At 28.0% G+C, this 19,777-nt stretch overlaps 2 protein-coding genes across 3 annotated transcripts in view; both read right to left on the minus strand.

Annotated features, from left to right (window-relative positions):
• l(1)G0196 (inositol hexakisphosphate and diphosphoinositol-pentakisphosphate kinase) overlaps positions 1–13,801 on the minus strand; it is a 50,782-nt gene extending 36,981 nt beyond the window's left edge. The window contains 3 exon segments of the mRNA XM_011495573.1: positions 12,245–12,355; positions 12,587–12,709; positions 13,226–13,801. Of these exon segments, the coding sequence (XP_011493875.1) occupies positions 12,245–12,355; positions 12,587–12,619 (144 nt within the window). The 5' untranslated portion in view covers positions 12,620–12,709; positions 13,226–13,801.
• A 3,216-nt stretch (positions 13,802–17,017) lies between these two features.
• On the minus strand, positions 17,018–19,177 carry RpL27 (ribosomal protein L27). Of its 2 annotated transcripts, none has more exons than XM_011508137.1 (4): positions 19,088–19,177; positions 18,429–18,656; positions 18,021–18,157; positions 17,018–17,101 (listed from the first exon to the last, which is right to left on the minus strand). In XM_011508137.1, exons 2-4 carry the CDS (start codon positions 18,645–18,647, stop codon positions 17,053–17,055), a joined length of 405 nt encoding a protein of 134 aa, XP_011506439.1. In that variant the 5' UTR covers positions 18,648–18,656; positions 19,088–19,177; the 3' UTR covers positions 17,018–17,052. The 2 variants fall into 2 exon arrangements, with proteins under 2 accessions (XP_011506439.1, XP_011506440.1); XM_011508138.1 differs by lacking the exon at positions 19,088–19,177 and adding an exon at positions 19,026–19,050.
• Positions 19,178–19,777: the final 600 nt, after the last annotated feature.

A 19,777-nucleotide genomic window follows, 5' to 3' on the forward strand; every position in this document is an offset into this window, starting at 1 on the left:
TCCTCTCTTACTAGATTAATTCATCTGTAAAGCAGGTAATGCACACAACTTGGAAAACCTTATTGCTGGAAACTCATCCAAGTTTGTAATTGCAATCACACGTGCCGCAATTATAACTTTGATGAAATGTTAGAAAAAAATTTCTAGGTTTTGTCAACTATATATTTTCGAATAAATTATGCATTATTTAAATGCACAAATGGATGCAAATCCGTGTTGCTGGATACTTTTGATTGTCGTAAACAGTCCGTAGCTCTTGCAGATATTTCAATCTATAGTCAAATTATACTTATAATTAATAAATAATAATAAAAAAAAAGGTATTTTAAAATAAAATTAAAAACAAGGAAGTACAAATAAGGAAAATAGAGAGATTTCAATTACATTATATGTTTTCAACAATTGTATTAAATTGTAATTACACTGCATAATTGATTAGAATTGTTACTAAAAAGGAAAATTAAATACAATCTTTTATCGTCCATCGCTATGTTCCATTAATTTGAAAATTATCATTTAATTTCTAAGAAATATTTTTTTTTCTTTTTTAAAAAATTCTAGTTCTTTAGAATAATTTTAATAAATTGAGAAATTTCAGCGCCTAAGCAAACATAATAATATAACCTTACACGATTAAAATTTATTTGTTGCAAATTAAACTATATTAATTGCATATTGTGTAATTATTTTTTACTATTTTTCAACAGTAAAACTTTTTTCACGCATAAACGTTAAAATAATGAATGTACATAAACATTTAGTAGTTATTTACATGAGAGGCTAACTTGAAAAATATTATCAGTTAGTGGTAACCGTAAACAAATAAATAAATGAAATATTAAATGACATATTGTTGTTTATATCACTGTTAGTCTACAGGGTGATCGTAATTACCATTTTAGAATGTTGAACATAATAATAATTAAATTTGTAATAATTTTATAAAAACATTCATGCAAAATAATGCCACTATAATTCTCGAATGAGACATAAGTTGTAAAATATATTAACAGTTTGCAAATAATAGAATTTCGGAAATAGAATGCATACGCAATCGACTTGCTCAAATTGTATAAGTTAGCTGTACAGAAAGTTTCAATTATTTTTACTAAGATATATTAAGCGTACAAAATACCATGGATTCTAAAAATAAATTTCAAGCTCATTTTCCTATCAATGATCACACTCGTTCATACCAATGCAACGCGCACTAATATAAATCTAAACTTCTCTGGACTTTCTATTCGAAGCCGTCGATAAACCGAATTAGGTTCAATGAATATACTATAGATAAACATTTACAATTTCAAGTAGAAAATGATTGGATTATCTCTGTTATTAATTGGACCACATCAAAGATTTGGAGCTAAAGAATTTATTAATTGCTATGAGCAATTCATGAAGTTTTAAAGTAAATAAAATTCTCGGCTATTTATTGGAAAAGGAAAACAAAAAATTCGAACGATGATTGAGCACGTTTTAGGCTTCTTATTTATAGAATAGAACATGTGCATTCATTATAGACATTACATATATTCTCAATTAAATTCCACGGTCATTTTATTAACCAATTTAGGGATATTTATAAATATTAGATGCGAGTCGTTTTACTTCCGTCATTTATTAATTAGTGAGAAAAGAAAGTGAGCGCGCCATGACAAAAATTGATTAGATTACAAAAATGCCCTTGAAATTAATTACGGAAGTTTTCTCCTAACTTTGATAGAATCCGCGTCACAAGTTATGCACAATGCAGGTTTAGGCAGATATAAGTAAATTTAAATTAAATAAATTTAAGCATTTATTACATGGAGTTAACGAACACTATGAAATATTTAATGGCATAAATAAAAATAGCACGTTTCAATAGCATTGCTTATTATTATTCATTATAATGTAATGATTAAACAAAGTTTCATTATCCCAAGGCACAAAGGAAAGTCCAAGATGAATTCATACACGTATATTGTTTTCTTCAAACATTCATAATATTCGGCTTAAAATTTTGATGGGTTTAGGCAATTTTACATCTAAATATTAATATTTCTAAATGCAAAATCTTAATTCTCTCGTACTATGTGCTTCCTTGAATTTCCAGTCCAATGCCGTAACCTTCTATAATATCCAAGATATTTTTTTAGAAAATAAATGGACTCGTTAAAGATATAATCTATATTCAGTCGATAACATAGCATAGCACGGAAAAAACTGATTCGTAGCAATTCAAAGTACCAGAAAATCGGCGTTCGAAAGATATTGGAATGTTGTAAAAAATTTTCTCCGCATAAATTATAGTTAATATGTCATCTTTTCCTTTCTATTTTTTTTTCTAGCTATCGAACTGCCGTTGATTACACGTGAAAAGAAATTTTCACGTCGATGTTATAAATGCTGTTTCCGTGTGAACAAACGAGTAATTAAAAGAATTTTAAACAACGCTGACACATATGTGGCACATTTCCGCAATTATTATTCATTAATTTTGTAGATTGCCTTTGGCTAATTTAAATAGCCTATACTAAATATATCAATCTCTTAATAAAATTAAGTCTCTATTCATTTTTTCTTCTTTAATAACTTACAAAGGTGAACTCTTCGGTGCGAGAAATCATTTACAACGAACGGAATATTTATAAAATAAATGGTTCGCAATCCGCCGTATTTAGAACGTTATTAGTATTCTCATGGTTTTATATTTTCTAAATTCCAATCAACGACTAATACCGATGTAAATTTATACACGCATATAGAAACATTGGATTTGAAAACAACTATCTCTCTCTGTCTGTCTCTCTCTCTCTCTCTCTCTCTCTCTCTCTCTCTAAATTAACTCACAATAGCAATAACAAAGGTATTGTCGTTAAAAAAACAACGTTAATTCGGTGCCTCGTCCCATGGAAAAAATTATAAAACTACTAAACCAAATTTCATTAATCTTAGGCTAATGAAATATGCTTGAACGACACTTCTCAACGATCATTCCCAACAAAAACTGTTCTCAAAAACAAAAGTTTCTGCCCCGGCTAAAAATAATTATTTTTCGAAATTCCACTATAATAACGCACCGCGGTAGAATTAAATCCCGAACTTCGCAAACGACTCTGCGAACGAATAGCAGAAACTCGCTAGTTTCGCGAAAATCTTTAATCGAAACACTTAAGAAACAACGCCGACCATCTTAGCCAACCTTCGCTTCATCCATTACCACCACCATCATCGTCGTCGTCGCCCCCCCCCTCCCCTCGCAACTTCCCACCCCTACTCAAGCCCTATTTTCAATTTTGAAAAACGACGAGGGCCAAAAGCAATGAGCACGTGCCCCGGCAAGGCTTCGAACCACGTGCCCTAAAAGCGGCCACGACAGCGGAGGGGAGATTCACACGGGGCTCCGATCGACAGGACCCACCTCGCGATCGCAGAGATCCGAACGATCGTCCACGGATCGGGCCGGATCGTTAGATTTTCGTCCGACTGACGTTTCGACGTCTCGCGCACAACTGCACAGCCGTTTTCCCAGTGTAGAAGGCAAACGAAGCGGGGCAGCGCGCCGATGCGTAAGAGCCCCGCGCCAATTGGCCTTGTTGGCGGATTCTCTCGATCTCAGTCGTAATGCTTACGAGCGCCTCGTCATTGAAATTTACAATGCGCCGCGCGCGAGTCCCAAGTCCATCATCTCAACGCCGCTCCAGCCTTATCGTCCGCGGCCATCCGATCCACTCCTCCCTCCATATCCCCCCTCCCCCCGTTACCTCACTCCACCCACCAGTCACGCTCTCTTTTCCCAGCGACGACGACCTTACTCCCGTCGTCTCGGAGAGCTTCGGCGGCGACTTGGCAGCGAGCGTGTCGCCCGCGCGCAGCCTCTTCGCGCTAAATGGAAGGCTTTCTTCGTTCTTGGACCAGTTGCCAAGTTAAGCTTTGTCATCTTATTACTGGAATACGCGGCTCGATAATCTGTATAGGCCGTATAAGGGGCCTGCGAATTACTTTGTTTACTTGTTTATGGGATGCCGCTTGACGAGCATCAAGTTAGCGATAACAATGGAAGGGCAATTATGGTAATGATAGGACGATACGATGACAATGTTACTCCTGACAATGGTACGTCGGCATTTAACTAGGCGACATTTTGTATTACGTTATAATAAAGTTGTAGGCTCGATAAGCTGTTTCGCTCGATGTCGTAATGGCGATAGAGAGGAACATGAAACTAGGAGGAGTGATGAGTTTTCCCGCTACGCTCATGATAATACGCTTATTCATTTATCCGGAATCGTTGCGTCGAGGCATACGATAACGTCCAAGGCGTCACAAATTGGCTTTAAAAGTATTTTAAGAGTATTTCAAAAGTAAGTTTTCTAATTATACGCTTCTAAAAATATCGGGAAATTTATATTTTATTGTGAAATCGATAAATTGTAAGCTTTACGCTTTACAGTCGCGCTAATAAACAGATGAAAGAATAATTGTCCACGCTTTACCATGCGTTGACCATACTCGCATAGAACTTGTTAAGGATAATACATTAGCAGCATGTTATATATATATATATATATATATATATAAGTATCGATGATCAATTGTCGATGTATCTTAGCATTAATTTTTCCTGCCTTCGCTTATGTCCCATTTATATATCATAAAATCTACACAGATAGATATTTAAAGTAATGTAAAATAAGCATTTTATGTAATCGCGTATGCATTTAATAATGAGTGATTTAATTATTTGGCGCGCGTGCAATTCTCGTAAGCGTGAAATAAGCCTCATAAAGAGATACTTATTGTGTCGCGCTCTCTATAAATTATTTGTATAAATAATCTTCGCGTACGTTAATAGTGAATTAGATGATCAAATTAAACGACGCCTTTTCCGCCGTTAACATTCAAAATCAAAATATTAAAAGTATTGAATTGACAAATATTTCAAAATTGCCTTTGAGCATTGCTTTGAATAAAGTTGAATTAAATGAACAATTTCCTATTAACTTGTAATTTCCCCCGATTTGAAAATCTAATACGTAATTTGGAATAATACTTACAGTTATACACCTTTCACCACAAATTATAACGAACAATTTAACTATATAGAACAATATCAAATACATACGACGAACGTCAATTATGAAATATCGTACTCTGTGGATGTATTAGGTAAATTTTTTATATTTGCACATTTATACGCGAAAGAGTACACAAATAAATTCATAAATACTACATTTTTAATAAAACATCTTTGGCAAGACACTTTATTTTAATCAAAGTATTGATTTTTCTTTTCATTTTTCATTAATATTCATTTGAATCTTACTCCTTTCAAAACTTAGTTGGGACATATTTTTAATTGAATAATATAATGACAGTAATTATTTTTAATCGCTTTACTGTTATAATATATCTAAATTAAACGTTTTCGTACTATTAACTATTAATAAAATATTCTTTGCTAAATATATATCGTTTTTTTTTATCTTTTTTATTTATTTATTTATTTTTTATTATTATTTATTTTTATTTTATTTTTTTTATTAAAGTTATCATAAACATTTGATAAATGATTAAGTAGTAATAACCATCGATTTCTCATATATTGAATCTTTCCGATCATTTCGATATGAAACTCCTCTCTTTAATGGTTCTGAATAAAAAGCACATTTAAGATCTATTTTTAAGACATTATCAACAAATTTTTATTGACTGTTGACTTATGAAATTGATTTGAAAATTCTATAATTTATATTTAATGTATAATCTAATTATAAATTGTCTCAAGGTAAACAATCGACCATCTTAATATTATCAATTTCGTGCGGAAAAATTTTACTTTTTATAAAGCCAAAATTAGATGTACGGAACGAGCCGAGAACCTTTAAAATACTCGTCTGTTTGAATTTTTTTAATAATCAGTGAATGATTGGCTCTTTGATAAAAGCAATGTAGAAAATTCGTTTCATTCGCTATCTAAAATAGAAATAAAATGCAGGGATCGTAGTACTTTAAATATTTGGCGTTAAAAATGTTTGCACAAGCAGAACAATTTGACGTTTAAATAGATATTAATTTTATATAAAGAGATGAAAAAATACCGCATTTCTTTGGTCATAGAATACTTTTCTGAGAAATAGATGGACCTTTTTATAAAAGTAACTATTTCTTTATTCACGTAAATATCTATTATAATAAGAAATTGTTGTAAGTTGTATTACTTTATGTCGAGAGAAACAAGAAAATTTAATCTGAAACTGCAATTAAAAATAAAACGTACTATGAATGCCAATGCTAATGCACTTTGTTGGTGAGAATTTGTCGACAATTTGAAGATAAACAAGCGATGGCATTGATATGCATAACTTTCTCTTTTTACGACTTTCCGAAAAGAAAAAGAAAAAAAAAAACAAACAAATTTCTCTTAACATCTAACTTCAAAGTATTTCTCGAAGGTAAATAAAATATATCATCCTCCTCGCATCATCAACAATAGCGTTTAATTGTTAGAAAAAGAAAACAAGAAAGAAAGAATGTAAGAAATGAGCGAATAAATAGATAAATAAGCCTGCGTAAATTCTTTAAAAAAAAAAAAAAAACCTTCGCACTCACAAATAAAGGGAATAAAAAAAATAAATAAATAAAGTTGCAAATTAGCCAAGTACTGTCTGTCATAACATCGCACGAGCGTCGGCGACGCATTAAATTAATGCGCCTTACTACGCCGAATAATCTCGTCCGGCTCTAACCAAAGACGCGCATTAATAACACAAAGAAGAGACTCCAGGAGTCGATGGTGGGTGAGAGGAGGAGGAGGAGGAGGAGGAGGAGGAGGAGGAGGAGGAGGAGGAGGAGGAGGAGGAGGAGGAGGAGGAGGAGGAGGAGGAGAGTGGGGGGGGGAGCAGATTGCGCGTGTGTGTTATTTTGATATGACCTGAATGGATGCATACGATGCTTGCCACGGAGTTGGAATAAGTCCGGAACGAATGAAAATTCTTAATGGCTCTGCAATCGAAGCTCCCAAATGCGTCGTTGGAAGACCGATGCACCAGTCGGTCAGATGAGGCTAAACTCCGTTCATACACGTGCGACCGCGAATAAATATAGAGCAAATATAGATGCACTGGCCAAACAAAGAAGCGCATCAAGAAACGCGCGGTCGCTTTCGCATCGAAAAAAAGCGAAGCTTTTTTTACTTCTGTTTTTTTCTACTTTTTGTATTTAAAGGTAACATTGGACGCCGGAGACCTTCGCGAGATTCTTTTTTCCCTAATGAGATATTGAATAGTGGCGCTTACAACTTGGCACACTATTAAATAGAAAGAGTCTTATTTTTGTTTATAATCGAACTTTCCAACAAGTTATTTCACTGCTTGTAATCTGCCTTTTCAGACGTACATGGACGACGCGTTAAGGCCGATCAGGACTGCGGCGTGTATAACGACTTTGACATTTTTGTCACGCATACGATATCTGATAGTTGAATAAATATTCGATTTTTTCGCCCCAGTCTCGTTTACAAAATTATTTTACCAATTTAAATAATAATTAAAAAAAAAGCATAACAAAAAAAAAACGAAAAACAAAAGAAAATTAGTTGTGTATTTGAATACGATGAATCCGTCATATTTGATTAGAAAATGGAAATGTGGCATTATGAATAATTATTAGCATCGATAAAAATACTTTTGAAATATACTTATTCACGCTATAACTATTTTATTCATAAAAACGTTAAAAATATGAGAATTTTTCTTTAATTGACTGGCATGCCGGACGCAAGTATTTGAACAAAATTTGTACATGCATTCAATTTGTTATGAATGACTTTTTTTTATTACGATCTTTTATTTCATATTTAGGACTATTAAGAATGTTTAATAAATTAAGAGAAAATTATTTTTAATATTAACTGCTTCGAGTATTTAATATTAATTGCCATATATATATATATATATATATATATATATATTTAGTGTGATTTCAACATGACATATAATTTTATATCCTTATACGTTATTAATTCTTCTGCAGTCGATTTAAACATAAATTATTAATATTTCATAAAAATACTATTAATAATTATATTAATTATACATGCGTTAAGACTTCGATTGTCCATTAATATATTCTACGAATAAATTTGTCTATCGTTCGTACAACAATAATTAGCGCTCAATCTGCACTGCATTAGTCGTAATATCAAATATTTAAAGTGAAATATTTCCAATCGCCATAAAAATGTACATAATCATTATGGCATTATAATTAAATAGAATTTAAGTAAAAATTCTAATCACTCTTTTATTAACAATTCTAAGACTTCTCGTTATCCTTGAAGACAAATTATCAGAAGTTTGTGTTCATTTGATGCTTTTTATTAAAACGTCGTTTCAATTTTCGATAATTCGATTTCCTATATTGTATAATTCATTATTCGATAAATCGTAAAAAATCAATATTTTTCGTATTCCATTGATCACGCGTAAATAATAAGAATAATCAATAAATTTAGAAAAGACAACATATTTAAAAACGTTTACAAGATTTGTTCATTTATTTAAATTATGCTTATATGATTTTAAAATTATATGAAAGCTATTAAATATATTAAATTCTCTACTATTGAAATAGTTAAAAATGAAGTAAATAAACGCTCTTATATGGTGTTACCAATAATATATCTATTATGCATATTATATTTAGAATTATCTTGTTTATATAATATAGCTTAATCAGATAAAAAATAAATCATAGCTATTTATCATATTAAAAATCTTAACAAAAATCCATACTGTAAAACATGTTATTGTATCCCTGTAAATATACCATAAAAAAAAAAACAGTGCGATATATATTTAATCGCAACGGCAAATAACAAATTGACACTATATGAAACATTAATTCGATCGTTGCTCATCTGTCTAAACTCACTTGAATATTTAAAATTCTAAGAAAATATACTTAAGCTGCGCTTAGTGAAACTTTTATTTAAATAAATAAAATAAGTGAAATCCATTTTTAGAAAATGATAATTATTGCAAACAATTTTGTACTTAAAAAAAAAACAAGACTCTTTAAGGAGAAACTAATCATTATATTTTAATTTACAATTTCATGAAGAAAAAAAACTTTTATTAAATAATCATGCTATCTTATCTATTTAATTTTAAATGAATTTGTACGTACTATCGATTTTTTCCATTTTATCCAATTATACAATATTTATAATAGTTTGGTGTAATTTTGTCGCAAATAATATAATTTAAATATTTTTATTGGAATAATTTTTATGAAATTAAGGATTTTAAAAAATATTGTAATAATTTAACTGCATTCAACTCATGTTGATGCCAGAATATTTTATTCTGATTTTTACATTGTATAGTACACAAAAGAAAATTGTTTTATACGTATCTTTTGAAGAAACATTTTTTTTTTTTTTGTTTTTAAAGTATTCAGTATTAAAGAAGAAGTGATTCTGATGTTTATTTTATCCTAAATTTAAATTACAAAAGTTTAAAAAGTCGATTAGCTGCAAGATCTCGAATTAATACTCTTAACCGAATCTCCCTAACCGAATACTGATAATAAAATATTAATCATAAAATTTGATATTCCATTTATTCATTAAATACATATTATTATTAATAAATACTATTATATGAATATTTAAAGCATTTAAACATATACGATAATTAATAAAAGATTCGAAATAAAAATATCATTTTTATGAAAATTATATGTAATTAGTAGTTTGTTAATGATTCGAATTAAATGACGAATTAATACTCTTTATAACGAGAGGCCAGCATAAATATATTGAATTATGTTAAAAAAAGCTTTTGATGGAAACTATGCCGCTATTGTGCAGCATTGTGAAAGATCTAAATAAGTGTGGATCCGAAGAATATAATTGAGCGCATGACATTTGTTAATGGGCGTAACTCACGATTAAAAATGATCTAATGTTTTTATATCGTAGGCACTTAAAAGTAGCAATATTGAAAGATATTGGAGAGGTTAACAGATACAATTATCATCATAGTTATAAGATAACCCACATTAATAAAGACAAATAAATAATCAACTTTTACGCCCGTCAGCCCACGTCAGTAGTATAGTTAACAGTAATTTTATCGGTGCATATTTCATTGATTAAAATGAACATGAAAATGAATGTAAAAAAATAAGAAGTCCGAATTATTTACTGATAGACTTCAAAATTGAGAAAGACAACTTATCTAAACAGAAATCAATGACATTCCACGAATGGACTAACAACAACGAAACGATCCCCCGGATTATTTGATACGATAGAATGTGGAGATAACTGTTTCTAAATTATCGTTTACTTATAAATGTATATATTATGTATATGTAATAAATATATGTAATAAATATGTAATAAATAAATAAATGTATATACTATAAATGTTTACTTATATTTTAGTTCTTTTAATTTTCTTCAACACGACAGATTACAATTTATTTATAAAATAACGACATTCAAAATAAACTTTAAATTTTATTTCAATAAGCAATAACTTTCAAAATTAAAATCAGATTTACCAAGTAATATATAAACAAATTATTATTATTATCAACTATAAATACCCATGATGTACATGAATGTGAAAATAATATTATTAATGAAAGTAATGGAATTTAAGAAATATATTTTTAATAAAATTTAGCATAAATTAATGATTTTATTTGAAATCATTCTAATAATATTGACTTTCTAATAAGATAACATTATATGGCAGGTAAAATTTTTTTCTTAAAGTTTTAAAAATACGTAATATACAACAAATCTTTTAATTCTGCGCACACTATCGCAAAAGAAATGTACTTTAAATTGATAATCGACCAGCTAGTAAGCGTTATCGCGTAATTACACGTGCGTTTAAATATTTTTGAAAACATATACATGTACACATACCATTAACACGAATTCTTGAAGAATAATTTAATAAATCTATCTATAACGATTGTTTTAATTCTTAAACCGACGTAGACCTATTCTATTTAACACTAATTTTCTTTCAACTCGTATGCTTCACTATCTCGACTCTTACTTTAAACTCGTTAATAAAGCATAATAGCGCATATGAAAATACAAGGCAGTGTGCGTTATAAGTAGTAAAAGTAATTATTGTAGTGATCTCTTTTAATGCAGCATCAATTTAGATAATCTTGGACTTTTTACTTAGTGTATACAAGTTACCAAATGGGTCGGATCATCCAAATAAAAACTTTAAAGCACACACAATATTTTGCACCAAGATTCATTGGATATACAGTTGATATTACAAGCAAATTTTCATGATATGCTATGCAAAAGACAGCTTTAGATATCGATAAATCGTATACTCCAGTTTATATGCTGAGTTTTTAAACTATACATCCACACACACGCGCGCGCACACACACACACACACACACACACATACACACACGAGCGCGCGCGCGCGCGCATATATTTACCACATCTTCTTGGATATGTTTTAGATTGATAATCGCATATACAAGAATATACTTATATTTTTTGCTTATAGTCTGTATTAGTTTATCAAGATTATTAATTACTATTCAATAGCTAGAAAATCATTTTAAAAAGTCATTGCATTTAAATGTTTAGATTTATGTTTATAAACAACAGTTTTAACGTGTTTATAACGTTTTATGGCTCTGACTTTACTATACCAATAATCCATCAAAGTAATTAAAAAATAATATACTCTAAGTTACGAGTACTTTATTAATTTCAGTATTGTTATCTCTCGAGAGTAACTAACTAAAATATAAAAGAACATGCTTCGTTTAATTAATTTAATTTAATTGTTAATTTTATCTGACACTATGATACATTTTAAAATTTAATTTACGCTTTTTTTATGCGATTGCACTCAAAAAGTTTTTAAGTCACTCTCTGGAAAAAAAGAAACCAAATGAAAGCACAACAGAATGTGTGTCTGTATTACCATAAATTGGAGCCAGTAGGGCTCAACTTCATTGACATCATAATTAACAAAACAAAGATCCTCTGTTGACGATGTTGATGTATTTCTGCATTCCATAATTCCTTATGTTTGTTGTTAATTATTTGAAGTCCTTTTAAAAAATTTCGTTTATTTTGTAATTTTTAGAACACAAAATTCGTATATGTGATAGTACAGTTTACTAATAATGTGGTTCAGTTTTTAAAGAAGAGTTTAACAAAATCAGCGATCAAACTGAAAATGTCAAAACTCACCCGATTTGATGAACGATAGATAGATGAACCTCCTGGGCCAACAAGACCCTGCTGTACGGTTCCAATGTCACCTACATAGAAGATTGGTTGATTTGTTGCACTCCTAAGACCCTGAATTAAAACAGCGATACAATAATCAGAAATCTTACTAAAAAATACTTAAGAGAATGCCATATTATCCTTATGTTTTATCTAAAATTATTTTCATACGGTAAATATAAAATAAATTTAAATATTTGACAATTAAGACAATTTGTGCAAATTAATTTCATTCCGACAATGGCTTTCAAACACAATTGGAATTAGAATTAGAATTAGAATAAATAAATATGAGTTCTATACCTGGTATCCATGTTCCAGTTCAGTGTATGACATGTCAAATCGACTGTCATTGATAATAAAGATTGCGTACGCTTCAGTGACTAATCTGTCTTCTATATAGTTTTCAATAATTCAAAATAAGCTCTGGAAGAAAAATTGATTATATTTAATAGAAATGAAAAATATACTGAATTTGAAAAGATTTTAAACAATGTGATTTTTGTAAATTTATAAAAAATTTCAAATAAATATTCGATTAAGATAACAAATTAAGATAACAAATATTTAAAAATCATTAGCTAAAAATACTCTAATCGACTACTAACGTGAAAATGAACGAAGCACTTTCAATATGTATTTAATATTTAATTAATGAAATATCAAATATTGTTACGTAAAAATTTTTATTAACCGTCGTTTTACACAGTCGTTGAAATAAAAATATCGATATATTCGAATAAAACGTACACAATTAACGTATAAGTATGTTCGAACGAAAATCTCAATGTCAAGGTGAGAATTAGATATTTTTAAATCAACACCTACATCACTTCTGCTTCTTTTTATCGATTCAAAACATTACTTATTTTGAATTGAAAACACGATGAAAATAGATAGTTGTAATCAAATTATGGTTAAACAAATTAAAGTCTTGCTAACCTTGGTCCTTGAAGATTGTCCAGATCACAGATACAGCATAAATACAGGAATTACAATTTCCGTGTGATGTGCGTCAATCGTCGATAAAGGAGTGTGAGGAGACATATCTCATCCTACACAATCATCACAATGAGAGACGAGAATATAAACGTCATAGAGCTCACGACGAGGGCAATGGAATTATTCAGCTGATTTGGCGAATGTGTCTAAAGTGTTCGTTACGACCTTGGAAGCGTTGGACTAAAACTGCTTGTCGGTTACGGTTGTACACTTGAATAAGCGATAATACAATAATACAATTACTTAAATGAGAATGAATTTCAAATCCTCGTCAATAATTCTTTATTTTCACGACATACTGAGAAAAGTCGAAACTCTCGAGTGTGTTTCGATTGTAGGGCAAAACGACTCTTCTGCAGTAGCCCGAAACATACCTTTCATCAACTGGCGGAATATTTAAAAATTTTAATCAACACACGGCAGCGACTGACTGTGTATAACCAAACTTTAATGCTTTATTGTCATGTTCTCGCTATTGAACTTGAAGTGAAAAGTAATAAGTGGTTACTTGATTCTTACGGAGTACGTACCTTTGAATGCCTTAATATCACAAGTATATTTGATTTCTCCAGTATAATTATTCTTCATACTCGCAATGATTAAAATGATTAAGGACTAAGTTAGACTTTTAAGGCTAAGTGTACGAAATATTTTGGATAACCTAAATTCGATATTTTTGATACTCCTAGTCATAACATTGCTTTCAATTTATAATCTCTTTCCAATTTATGTGTTTTTTGGAAAAATCGTAATTTTATAAATTTTCATTTTGATCCTCTTGAAGTGTGTGTGTTGAAACGGTATAAATTTTATAATACAATTACTTGTTAATGTGCCGATGTTTATCGTAAATACTTAAGATTTGCAGTCATTTTGATTTAATCTACAATTTATGTGCGCGTGTGTCTCTATGTACGCTTTAAAAAATGAAAGTAAAAAAGAAAATTAAGAGAATGAACATTTAAACAATAATTAATTATGTGGGTTTCATAAAAGAAAAAAAAATATTTCATTTAATTCTTTGAACTAATATAAATTTATATCTTAAATAATAACATTTTGTATAACAATTTTGTATAGCTATTATTGGATGTATCGTGTATCAAGTTAAAATCACTATATACTAACAAATACGGAACTTAATGACCTAAAAGCTATTTAAAAAATTTTAATTATGTTCGGTTAAAGCAGTTTAGTATTAATATAATAAAATTGGTTTTTTGCTTTAATGCTTGTCGATGGATTCTATCATTCGATAATATCAATTGTAAATTAATTTTCAGCTTTCATTCTATTTGTAATTTTTCAATCTATTATACGCAATCTATTCTTGATTGTAAAAGTTTATATCGTTTGTATTAATCTTATTAACTGTTATATTGCACAAATTTCTAAATCTGTCTAAAATTTATGTTAATGCACCTTCATAATTATGCTGTAAACATTTGCAAAAGTACAAATCTTAACTCAGATTTATTAATTGAATAGTATTTACCACCACTACACACAATAGTTAATTTTATTTTATTATAAATTATCAAAGCACATTTATAAAGACTATTAAAAATATCTAATAAATAAAATAAAATCGAAATAAAATATTCAAATTAATATTTAAGCTTAAATAAAATTGTTTATAAATAAATAAATTGTGTAATAACTATGTTAATGAATTAATTAATGATCGTACAAATGTTTAGCAATTTATCATTTTCTAAGAAAATTTTAAAAAATATTAAAAATGATTGGGAAAAATTTGAATTGATCTAAAGGGTATGAATAGTCTTATTTATTTAAACTTAATATCTTTATAGATGATTTCATAATGAAAGAGATTTTCTTTTAATCCTTATACAATTTTTATATGTAATCTTAATAGTTATTGATTTTCATATAATCATAACCTTATTTTTTTAATGGAATAATTTAGATTATTGTAATTAATTCTCTGTAACCTTATTAATTTAAAACATGTATAAATATCTGTACAATGCAATAATTCGCTATTTATTAATTTATAATCGTCACCGATGAGGAAATAAATTTTCTAAGCCTTACATATTGCACTCTATAGATATAATAAATTTTTTATATTTTATATATCAATGCTTACCTATTGTATTTGTAAATGTGCATTTTTACTAATATTATTAATTTAATATAATAATCGTGATTTTGTTATACAGACGAATAGATTTAATATTATTTATTGCACATTTAGAATTTCTAATTTTTCTATGTACATTTTTTCATTAAAATTCAAATGCTCTAATATTTTTAATAATAAAATATTGATAACTTTTTTAATACCTAATACATAATATTCCCAAAAATCTTTTCCATCCGTATCGCAAAATTTAAAGCTACATTAAATCGGTAAATATCACTGATTTTGTAAATATATGAAACCATACATCAATTAATAGTACAATAATGTTATAATTTTAAATAGTTTTATTTCCCTTATCATTTATAGTTGACATTTGTATGCTATGTATGAGTATGAATAATCTCTAATAATTTATTTAAAATATAAGCAATTTACTTTTACTTTGTAAATTATTTGCCTTTTTTTTACTGCACAAAGGGTAGATTTGTTTCATATAATTTATTTTAAATTGTGTTTGTGGGCAAATGCATGTTTTTTTTTTTTTTTTTTTTTTAATAAGTGTGATTGATAAATAATGAGATACAATATACAACTGTTTATTATCAATTATTAGCAGATAATTTTAAGATTCCATCGTTTCGACAGTTAACTGTTAATTTACATCCTTACATACGTTAACAAATGATTAATTTTTTAATATGTTATTCGAACAAAATGGTTTTTTCATCATAATTAATTCTAAATGATTGATAAACTAAATTTTACTTAAATTTTATTATATAAATTTTTTAGGATAAAATACAATTCTAACGATCAATTTTTGAAAACAATTCAAACTAAGCTTTTCCACAATAAAACTTTTGCTTAGTCTTTGCAATACTGCTAACTTATCATAATTGACAATAAAGTTATTATTTAAATTCCCTTATCGTACTCAAGCGAATTAATTAAATTACTGTATGTCTATGCATTAGAGAAAAGAATTTCACAATTGAATACACGTCCGTGGCAGACATCGAGGAAAATTGAAGTGCACGAGAAAGTTTTACGATCAATTAAGAAGTCTCATGAACCATCGGATTTCTCAATTTATATATTCTAATTGAATGTGGATTGAATAATATATTAAACAAAAATTTGTTCAATATATAATGAAATATCATAACAACAATTATATATAATAAACATAATTTTATATTTACATATCAAAAATTGTTTTTAACATATACGAATATACAGAATTACAAAAACATTTTTATTTTTAATGTTACATTGGAATAAAAGAAAAACATCAAATATTTCTAAAAAAATAGAATATTGTTAATACAGCCTATTTATTATCTAAAATTTATACTGGTATCAAAAACATTTATCAATTTTCTGGATTTATTTATATGAAAATAATAAAATATTTTCATATTGAAATCTTGTTACATAAATATAGAATTCATTTTAATGTGTTAAAAACATACCAAATATATGTGAATGAATTTAAAATTATTTCAATATTAAATGCGTATATTAGGAGATACACTAAATTTAATAATCAGAAAAATTGATGAAAGTAATTTTATAATTAAAATATTTAAGGGATTTGTGGTAAATGATATTAATAAATGCTATAAATTTTTAATATGGTTATTTATTTAAAGAGAAATTAGAATCGAAGTTTCTGGAAAAACCACTTGTTTTTACCAGACTTGTACCTGAAACAGAGGTAAACAAACAATATGTAAATTAAAAGTATTCAGTTTTTTTTGCTAATATAAATATAATTTATTTAAATATAAAATCTTTCTTATGAAGCCAATAATGCCTCTAAAAGTAATTAGATACTCAGTTTTAATTAAACATTTTTTTTTTATGCAAAAAAATTGTGCAAGCTGCTATAGTTTATCGTACAAATCATTGATCTGAAAAATTATAATTTAAAAAGAAAAAACTTTAAAAACATGATATTAATATTAATGCTTAAAGCAAAAATCTCGTTACCAAGAAGTTAATATACTAAAATAAAAATGTGGCAGTAATTTAAATGAAAAATATGGATGTAAATCAAACTGAAGTTATTATAATTTATGCATTTATTGAATGATTAATAATATTTAATCATAACCAATTAATAAAAATATATTTATTAACTTTAATTGAGCTTTGTAATATCTGTAATAATTAATTTTATATAAAATTATATGTGAATAGAAAATAACTTGAAAACAATTCACTAAGGTAATTTATGGTATATATGTATTTACAGTTTCAGTATAATATTAGTTTTTTAGAAATAGAATATTGAATTTTCAAAATTTTAATATTTAAATAAAATATAAATATTTTGTATGTTTAAATGTTTTAAGACTACACATCTATCTTAAAATTTTTCTAACACAATTATTTAAAAATATTTTTTAAAAATTTTAAGAAGCTAATTATCAATACACGCGCTACAGCCTCTCCATTTTGTTATGATGTAGTAATTCACAAATAAAATATCCTGTCCAGGTCATATAAATAGTTAATAAAAACGAAATTTGATTAATTTTTTTTTCGTTTCATTGAGCTTAATAAATTATAATATAAAAGACACTTTTATAATGAAAGTAATAGATGAAAGTATCCCCTTACCTCTCTTCAAATTTCACTCTTGTTTGAAATTTGACTTTTTTCCTCTTCATTGGATCTTTTAATTCCTTTGGACTAACTGGCACAGACTGTAAGTCAACTGTGTACCTTGTTGGCATCAAGTGATTATAATTAAGAATCTAAAATCAAATATGATATTCTTAACAATTTATCTGAATTACAAAGATGATTATTATAGATATTCTCATATATCTATTTTGAAACAATATATCGTTTATAAACTCGATACTATAAACTCAATGGCACTCATTAACTAAATCAACTCACAATTCAATTTATGTAAGAAGCATATTAAACAACACAACGAACGACTTTCAAATATACTTTATGAATTCTTAAGTCCGATGAAAAAAATATGATATAATAACAATATTTTTTTTTATCTCGTACCTTAACAAAAGGCTTTATTTTGGAGCGCTTGTGTATTTTCGCCTTGCCCATTCGCTTATGAACTTTTCTTGGATATCGGTCAATACCAGCAACAATAGCATGCCCGTACTGTTTATCTGTTGTACCGTCATCGTAATTTTTAATCACAATGGCTTTTCTGCCTGCATACCGGCCACTGAGGACCAGTACGACTTTTCCAACTTTCATAATTTTCACCATTTTGGCGAACTATTGAAAGAAAAACATTAACATATGTAAAATTAAAAAAATGAATGAACGAATGATGGGGACCATAAGCAAACAGATATTAAGTGGCTCGAGACACAATAAACAATTACACTTAACCTACGTACAAATTTAAATTTTAGTCAGTATCGAATTAGTTTGTGGCACAATTTTAATTAATAATGATTATTTGTTACGTTACATATTAAGAAAGTGTACTTATAATGAATATATTCAAGATTAACCAACGAGAACACGTTGACGATGACACTATTTTGTTTCAAACTTCGTTTCACTAAAGTAGATTAAAATAAATATTTTCGCAGTTAAAAAATCCAGTATATTAAATATTCTTATGAATAACAATCTCACTTAATAAATGTATTATTGCTTTGATGGTAATGGATTATATTAGTAATATTTTCAGAACGCACCTTACGGCTCTACGAACCGGAAGAAAAGGCCTAACCTCACTTTCATTACTTCAGGTGTTTTGGATTCTCTTCCAAAGAGGGCATCTTTTGTAATTCCGTTATATGTGCGTGCGCATCTTTATACAAAAATTTTATTTAGTTTTCTAGATATTTTCCATAGGCACTGTGTACAAGCAATTATAAAGAGTCTATAATGTGCATAATTGTAATAAAATTATCGTAAAACGAGAATTTCAGGATCAAATGTTTAAGAGTAGGATTCAATATTTGCTTATTTTACTTGGATATAATTTTCCTTATCGCTATCGACAAAATAGTATATAAAATTGAAAACAAAAATTGTTTCATTAATTTTAAATTGTCGTTTATTTAATTTTTCATACTGCACAAAACATCTCCAAGTCTTAAAAGTCATATAGAAATTTATTCGCGGTATATTATTATTTTATTACATGATTATATGATTAGTATATCCTTGATAAAGTGATATAAAATTGTCAGAATTACTTCACATTAGAAATTGAAAATTGTATATAAAATTTAATTACGCTAGTAACTTATAACTTATTCCGTTTATTATGCTCATTACATTAAAGAGTATTTTATAATTTACAATGGCTTAAGTATTTATTAAATTATATATCGGACGCTTAGATGATTAACAAATTTTGCTCATTTGCTAAAATAAAA

This window comes from Ceratosolen solmsi, unplaced genomic scaffold, assembly GCF_000503995.2.
Source record: "Ceratosolen solmsi marchali unplaced genomic scaffold, CerSol_1.0 scaffold1, whole genome shotgun sequence".
NCBI lineage: Eukaryota > Metazoa > Arthropoda > Insecta > Hymenoptera > Agaonidae > Ceratosolen > Ceratosolen solmsi.

Bases quoted from the DNA above. Each gene is read 5' to 3' on its own strand.
- RpL27 (XM_011508137.1), bottom strand. From the start codon at position 18,647: ATGGTGAAAATTATGAAAGTTGGAAAAGTCGTACTGGTCCTCAGTGGC. The intron at 18,158-18,428 runs GTACGAGATAAA...ATTTGATTTTAG, and splicing joins AAATAAAGCCTTTTGTTAAG to ATTCTTAATTATAATCACTT. The intron at 17,102-18,020 runs GTAAGGGGATAC...CCTCTGTTTCAG, and splicing joins AGAGTGAAATTTGAAGAGAG to GTACAAGTCTGGTAAAAACA.